At 34.6% G+C, this 8,797-nt stretch overlaps 1 protein-coding gene across 1 annotated transcript; it reads right to left on the reverse strand.

Annotated features, from left to right (window-relative positions):
* Window positions 1–1,138: 1,138 nt before the first annotated feature.
* LOC100672208 (olfactory receptor 4A47-like) lies at window positions 1,139–6,925 on the reverse strand. The gene has a single exon (XM_010602382.3). It carries the CDS (start codon window positions 4,927–4,929, stop codon window positions 4,012–4,014), a length of 918 nt encoding a protein of 305 aa, XP_010600684.2. The 5' UTR covers window positions 4,930–6,925; the 3' UTR covers window positions 1,139–4,011.
* Between the last annotated feature and the right edge of the window lie 1,872 nt (window positions 6,926–8,797).

Genomic DNA, 8,797 nt, shown 5'->3' on the forward strand with positions numbered 1-8,797 from the left:
AATCTTTAGACAAAGTAAATAATATTTATTCGAAAATTAAGAACAAGCCCCAGATTCTCTTGCCTAACCATATCCCTAGTGGAAGAAGGCCTTACTCTGACTGTTAGAGGGTCCCTACCCAATAAACCCTATGGCTCAGAGGCAAAGAACACTGAAACTAGGTAAGAAATTTACCTCCCTATTCTTGAAAAGGCAGTTCTGCAGTTTTGGATCGGAGCAGATTTTGTTGATCTAAGCCTGAATCTAGATCAGCTAGAACCATAATGCTCTACTTCTCAAACACAATCAGCAATTGCTTTCATGAACAGTCACAACATGAAGATTTAACTCCTGATTCAAGTGGATGTGTCTTAATTTAATCACTTTATTCTCATTTGGACCAAGACTCAAGTTGATTAGGACTTTAAACCAGTACCTTGAGTGAGCTAAAATTTTACTTACACGCATGGCTCCTTTACACAGAATTGATACATTTTATCAACTAACCCTGAAGCTTACCCTAACCTTGAAGTTTATAGTTATGATGGCCAATTAAAAAATATCTTTAGAGTTCAAAAAGCTTTTAGCTGAGTTTTCTGTCATTCACAACCAAAACCATCCTAACTTAAACAGACTGATCTTAAATGTGTATAAGAATTTAGGTTAGTTTATGTTTATGAGTGTTTTTTTCGAGTCAGCATCACTTGACTTTAATTTTTACAACATTAGAATCTGTCTTATCAAGAACAGTTCATTGCTCTTTCAAAGTTTAAATGCAATTTCCATATTCTGCTTCCAAATGAACTTTTAGAATTAGAGAAATGTTAGGCATAGCTATACGTGGAAAGAAGTGAAATATATATTTACATTTTTCCTCAAGGATTGACTTAGCATACTGTCACAATTCTGTGAGATAAAATTTAGACATGATCATACTCAAAATAAATTAATTCATTACAATCTTTGGGCAGTCCATAGTATGTTAAATATCCTCTGCTAACATCACAATTCAGATGTTTCAATTCTTCTTTTGTCTTCTCTGTACAGCTTTTGCATTAGAAAGCCGTAATCCTAGTGCTCAGATAACTTTGGAAATGTCTATTATATGAACATATGCAGATGTGGACACTGGCAGAAGCCTAATACTGCCACCCAGTGATGAACACTAGAAGGTGGGATTCAAAAATTCCCTGATAAAGTGACAAGATGCATGCTATTTGAAAGACGACTAGTAGAAGGTCATTGGGTTTTCACAGAGACACAAGAAAATAACATCATGAGAGCCCTTTATGTCATGGGTAATGTCATGGGTAAAAGATTGAGCAGCATAACAAAACTCCTTAATAAAAACAAAATACTACATACAGATATATGGCAAAGAATGTGAGTCAGGGGAAGTCTATCATAGTCGTAAGCATAATTTTCAGAACAAAATGGAACCTCTGGGAGATTTCCATTTGTGTTTTTGAGGGAAATGAATGCGATGTTCACTTCCTGAAAGAAAAACAAAATTCTTTATTTTTAAAGCAGTGTTCTCAAATAGAAGAATGTGGCATAGTGGTTAAAGAGCTTGGCTGCTAACCAAAAAGTCAGCACTTCGAATCCACCAGCTGTTCCTTGGAAGCCCTATGAGGCAGTTCTACTCTCTCCTATAGGGTAGCTATGAGTCAGAATAGACTCAATGGCAACAGATTTGGTTTATTTTTTCTTTGACCAGGTATAAATAATATTAAAAATATGTGATTACTGAAATAGTGTGTGTTAGTGGCAGAGACATAAGCTAAAAAAAAAAGAAGAAGAAAAATTAATCCTTTTAGATGTATAAAATGACATATTATCAGAAAGGAAATTTAAAATTAGTACTGAAAATAATAAACTATGCTGGCAGAATATTTCACAGATTTGGAGAAAATAGGTTTAGATATCCTTAACCAAAAATAAAGATAAATTCTAGATGGGTTGAAAACAGAATTAATTCAAAGTTATTTACAAAACAAAAAAATTAAAAAAGGTTGAATTGTATAAAGTCAATGAAAGGGAATGGAATTCTCCAAGTATCTGTAAATGAAGAAATCAGAAAGAATCCTTAAATATAACATCTGTATATAAAGATGCCCATAATTAATATATGAAAAACATGGTATGGTAAACATTTATAGCAAATATCAAAGAAAAGTAGTACATATATTTAGTATATAAAAAGTTCATCAAAATTCCTCAGTAAATATTCTGACTCCAATAGATTGAGAATTCAAGAATGCAAATAATTTATAAAGTTTCTGGGGGTGAATTCTATATCCCAGACATTGTGCAAGAAACAGAGCACAAAACTAATCAACTTTTCTGCCTTCAGGTAACTTATAAATCAATGAACATAAGTAGACAATTAACTAGAGTTCTTATCTCATCACTTGATATAACTGTATAAATATGAAAATTGACTAAATAGCAGAAGGAGAGTATTTAGTTATGTTAACTCAGACCAACCAAATGTTTGATATTATTTGATAAATAGTGTTATGCTTAGAAAGGGCTGAGATAGTACAAGAAATAGCCATGAAATAATACTGGAGGTAAATACCAGGATACAAAGTCACGCATACAGAGTGCTTTACCAGTGAAATGAACTCAACCCCCCATCTCATTAGACCTCATGAAATAAGACTAAACAGGGGAGGCAGGGACCATGAGTGTCTTTTACCACAACTTTCCTACTATAACAGCGGCTGATAATATTTTAAGCTTGATTCAAAAAAGAAATGTTCACAAAGATGTAATGAATGAGGCCTCTGTCAAATAAAACAACATATTCCAATCTTTATTGCTTAATAATCTGCACTGCCATAGAAAGAGATATGAGAATGGAAACAGCTTGAATGGTCAGCATCTTTCTTCACAATGAAATCATGCAAAATAATCCAGTATCAAGTTCTGGACTGTGTATTTGAAGTTCCTTGGTTATGGGTTTTGCTAATTTTCCATGTGACAGGCAGGGTCTAGGTCCTTTTGGAAACCCTGGTGGCATAATAGTTAACAGAAACAGCTGCTAACCAAAAGGTCAGCAGTTTGATCCCACCAGGTGCTCCTTGGAAACCCTATGGGGCAATTCTACTCTGTTCTATAGAGTCGCTATGAGTCGAAATTGGAAACAGGTTTTTTTTGTTTGTTTAGGATCTTTTAGAAGATCATGAAACACTATGAGCAAGAAGGAGATGTTATATTGAAAAATAAGAAAGGCTTCATCAGGCGTTTAAAAGATGTTGGAAGATGAATGTATCATCTTTATGAAAATACACCACCAAACAAAGCTGCTCCACTTGAGGAGATGATTTCCCAATTGGGAAAAGAAGAGCAAGGTTGAGTCATTTTTTTTTTGCCTATCTGCCTTGTTCATTCACATTCTTTTTTTATGTTTAGCCGCCTTATGATTAATTTAGAATTCTGAAGAATTCTTTCTATAAACCTTAACATGCTAACCAATATATAGAAAACTACATAGTTAAAAGATCTTGCAGATACAAAAATAAAAATATAAACTTCTAAGGTAATATGAGCTATCTCTGTATGGGGTGGAGTGAAACATATTTTTATGTCATATTTCAAAATGTTTTATTCTGAAATAAGCAATGAACATTATTAATTGTGGAAAACGGATTACATTTATTTAAGAGAGAGACATGAGAGAATCTTCCATCAACTAAATTTCTGGCATTAGCTGTAGCATAAGTCAACACATAGAATATAAATCAGTAGACTCAATAGAACCATTTTACACCAAAAAAAGTATGTATATTTTCCCTGGAAATGGAAATCTTAAAAATCAATATTTTTCAACAAAATTAATCATTGGAAGTATCCTAATAAGTGTTTTTCATCATGCACAAGCATTATGATGTGACTAAGTATTTACCACAATTAAATAATTACATGCAGCTTCCCTGGAATTGACTGGATGGCAGTGGATTTCAGTGTTTTGTTTTCCTGGAAGCAACAGTTCTTTATTGAAAATAGTGGATGCCTTTGTTTATGACTTCATTTTCTTTTTCTGATCCAAAGCTTCTTCATGGCATTTTTCATCTCTGCATTTCTCAGAGTATAGATTAAGGGATTCAGCATAGGGGTGAACACAGTGCAAAACACACTCAAGAATTTATCAATGGGTAAAGTGGAAGGAGGTTTCACATACATAAAAATACAAGGGACAAAGAAGAGGATTACCACAGTGATATGGGAGCCACAGGTGGATAAGGCTTTGCGCCTCCCTTCCTGACTAAGGTTCCTCAGAGAGTGTAGAATGACTCCATAGGAGATGAGTAGCAGCATAAAAATGACTATACATATTGTCCCATCATTGGCAACCACAGTGAGACCAATGACATAAGTGTCAGTGCAGGCAAGTTTTAATAAGGGGTACATGTCACAGCAAAAGTGGTCAATGACATTGGGACCACAGAAGGGAAGATTGTAAACAAAGAGAAGATAAAGTACAGCATGCACAAAACCTCCAACCCAGGTCACCAGCAGCAGCAGAACACGCACCCTTTGGTTCATGATCATCATATAATGCAGGGGTTTGCAGATAGCCACGTAGCGGTCATAAGCCATCACCACCAGAAGTAAAACCTCAGAACCACCAGATAAGTGTTCTGCAAAAAGCTGGGTAAGGCAAGCTCGGAAAGAAATGGTTTTCTTCTCATAGAGTAAGTCTGTAATCATATTTGGGGTAACCGTAGTAGAATAAAGAGCATCTACAAATGATAAGTAGCCAAGAAAGAAGTACATTGGGGTATTCAGTGTTGGGCTGGCCACCACAGTGATGCCAATAAGTAGGTTGCCCACCATTGTCACAATATAGATGAGTAAGAACACGACAAATAATATTTTCTGACCCTGGAGACTCTGAGTGAGCCCCAAGAGGACAAACTCAGTCACATTGTTCCTTTGTTCCATATGTTCTTCTGTGTGTTCTTATTTCAGAGTTTAGAACCAATTTACCTGTAAATATAACGATGACTAGTGATTTCATGAAATCTGCAAATAATTTGTGTATTCATTCAACAAATAGACATTATGATTTATTATGTTTCAGCCCTGTACATTATATTAAGAATATAACATTGATTAAAATACGGTCATAACTTCAGTGATTTTACCAAATAAAGACAGACAAACGTATACTTAGAAACATATGGGAAAAGGGAAAATTATGAAATAAACGGGCTTACCACGTTAACTTGCCACATATGGTATAAAATAAGTTATGTATACATAGTTAATCCAACAAAAACCAAATACTATTTCTAAAAATAAAATATAAATAGAATAAATTTTAATACAAAAATAAGGGAAGATTTCCTTAATATTCACTTTCATGTTAGTAATGAGAATTTTTTTTTCTACATTCTAGGAATGACAGAATCTTTTTAACTAATAACTGAAATCCCCAATGGAAATATTTCACAATTTCAAAAATCAATAGTGATAAGGTACAGTTGAGCAACAAAGAAATAAGCAGAAAACTATGTATAATATTATTAAAAAACAAAATAAAAATAATTATAAGAGCATGAAGAAAACCTGGAAAGATAAAACTTGTTTTAAACAGTTTACTTTTTTGCTGATGATGTGTGTGCAGGAATGAAAAAAGATGAGAGAAGATTCCAAGGGAAAAAGAAGACGGCACACACACACACAAATTGTATCATAAATATTATCAATATTAACCAACCTTGCTATCTCTTCAAATAAACCCAGTAATGATATCCAGTTACTCTTGAAATCCCTACTGACATTCACTTCAATATCAGAGGTTGTAATTCTGCTGGACCTGCTATTCACAATATGTAGATTTTCTGTGTTTCTATGGCAAAACCCTCTGTGTGTGCACTAGATCCCATCTCTTTATCATTCGTAAAATAGTCCTCCTGTAATTGTCTCCTCTATTTCCTACTTTAACAATTTTCCTCTCTATATTTATAATTCCATTGTTTAAATAATTAACCCTTCTACTCCACATCTATTTCAAGCAAACAACCTAATTCTCTGTTCTTCTATATAAATTTTTTTTTATTATTTGCTAAGTCTACTGATCAACTTCAGTCCTCTTCTTACCCAAACTATCACTCCTATGAATTGAAGTAATAAGCCACTGGCATAAGTATCATCTTAGGTCTTTGAAAATCACTCATTCAAGGTTTACAGATTTACATCATTCTCTAATCACTAGCAGATTAACAAACAATGCCTACAGAGCACTTGCATTGATCCTATGTAAGATTTACAAATCCCTGTCCATTAAAATATCCCCAAAATACTTACCCTTGAAATTAGTTTCTAAGAATAGTGATGTTAGAAGAGGTAAATGTACTCTAGATCTTTATGCTATGAACATACCCAAACAGGTATTACAGAATTAAGTCGATCCCCATATTTTTATCTACCACAAAGGTTCTCTAACATGGCTCATTATCAGAAACACTCAGGAGAACTTTTAAAGGACTATGACTTTCCAAATCACACTACCAATGTACCCTTGCATAATATAAACCCTAATGCAGACTCTTACGTGTACAAACACTTCCTGGGTTACCTGCATAATGAAACAGTCATTCAGTCCAAGTTCTGCATTGTGCTGCCTTCTCCCTTGTCCCAAAAGATATCAGCCTCATACACTCATGCCATCTCTGTGAACACAGACTGTAAGACAGTACTTGCACCAGCACCTGAACTAGAAATGTTTCTCTGTGACTAACACTTTCCATGCTTCAGGAGGTCTGTTTAGTCTCAATCTTTTGTAAAATTGTTCCCTTTTAAATAATTGGAAATTTTAGTACAAATATCAAAAATATCCTCTTACCCAAAGAAATGATTCTTCATTACAAGCAAAAAGAGTTGAAAACCCCAATGCTGGCATAATTTGTCCTAAAAAATCAAATATTGAATAGGTAGTATGAGGTTAAAAAAAATAAATAAAAAGTAAATTCTGTGGGAGAGAATAGTGAATAGTTTAGAAAAATATTTTGAATTTTGTGGTTTAGAAGTGAGATAGCCTTTACAAAATTTTGATTCTCAATCTGTTATACTGACCTGACCTCTTAAAACATAGTTAAACTTTGGTTTGCCTGAAGGATGAAGAATAATTTCATTTCCATATTTTGTTATGCTTTGAGTCCAACATTTCAATTGCTGAAAAAAACCAGACATGTAAATACTCACATAATAAACATTCTCTGTGGTAAGGTAACAGTCTTTAGACATTTTATTTACATTTGAACTACAAAAAATATTGTTGAGTCATTTAATTGATGCATCTCAAAGGGTGACGCTCCCATCATTAAACTCATTGGGACTTTATAATAATTCTGAGAGTAGGTTCTACATCTCCAGAGATGCTACAAGAATAATCACCCACATAGAACAGGATTTACAGGACCAGGTCCTCAGGAGAGAAAAGTCACAAAAGCATAATCTAAGGTCAAATTAACCAAAGAGAAGAGTCCAGATTGGGAAGAATTTGAATATGTAAAGATTCTCTTTTTTAAAATCATGACCTTCAAAATAGGCAAAACTTTTGACTGTGTAAGTTTTACCTTTGCTGATGACATCTGAACTTACTCCCATTGGACCGAGAAAGTTGATTTTAGAACAAGCCATTGAAAGCTTAATTCAAATGCATATAAAGAAGGGTTCTCACCTGTATTGGATGGAATTGTGTCCCTCAAAAATATATGCTGAAGTTCAAACCCCTACCCTTGTGAATGTTACTCTGTTTGTAAATAGTGTCTGTGAAGATGTTACCAGTTAGGTTAATATGAGATTTTATTGGAACAGGATGGGTCACTCTGGTGCTCTTATAAAAGAGAAGGTACACACACACACACACACACACACACACACACACACCCGGTGCCATCGAGTAGATTCTGACTCATAGTGACCCTATAGGACAGAGTAGAACTGCCCCATAGAGTTTCCAAGGAGCACCTGGTGGATTTGAACTGCCGACCCTTTGGTTAGCAGCCGTAGCACTTAAGCATTATGCTGCCAGGGTTTCCAAAAGAGAAGGTACACAGAGACAAAGAGAAATGAAGGTCGCCATGTGATGCTGCAGTAGCAACTCAGGAATTCCTGGAGCTACTAGGAGGTAGGAGAGAGGAGTAGAACAGATCTCCATCAAAGCCTCAGAAGGAATCAACACAGCTGACACCCTGATGGTGAACCTCTGCCTCCAGAGCTGAGAGTAACTTTCTGTTGTTTAAAGCCACCTACTTTGCAGAAATTTTTTATGGCAGCCCTAGGAAACTAACATATCACACTAGCAGTAAGAGTCTTGAATTTGTCACAGAAAGAGCTTCAGACAGGCAAATTGGTGAAATCTGTATTGAACAAGAAAAAAAAAGAAGTATTAAATATTTAAAGGAATACTTTGAAAATCTAGGAATTCTAAATCTTATCACACAGCCCTTTCTGAGGAAAACATTACCAACTGTTTCTTTTAACACAGTGTTACAAGAAATTGTGTTCCTGTGAGAGGAGGAAATTCCAACACTTGGAAATGGGCAAAGAGAAAGAAAATTTGTAGAAATTGTAGCCTTCTTGTTGCCTTCTTTATATTTTCTCCCCCTTCGCCTTAGTGTTAAAACTTGTATTTTCAGGGAAAGCAATAGTTCCAGATTTAAAAAATTAAGTTTCCCAGCATCCTTTGAAAATTAAGGTGGCCTATTTTTTTTAATAAGATACAAGTTAAGTCATTGAGACAAGCAGGAAGTGAAACGATTCAGCCAAGCTCCCTTTTCCTTCCTCCTTGATGCTTTTCTAG

The sequence above is a fragment of the Loxodonta africana genome, unplaced genomic scaffold (assembly GCF_030014295.1).
Source record: "Loxodonta africana isolate mLoxAfr1 unplaced genomic scaffold, mLoxAfr1.hap2 scaffold_85, whole genome shotgun sequence".
In the NCBI taxonomy this organism is placed as follows: Eukaryota; Metazoa; Chordata; class Mammalia; order Proboscidea; family Elephantidae; genus Loxodonta; species Loxodonta africana.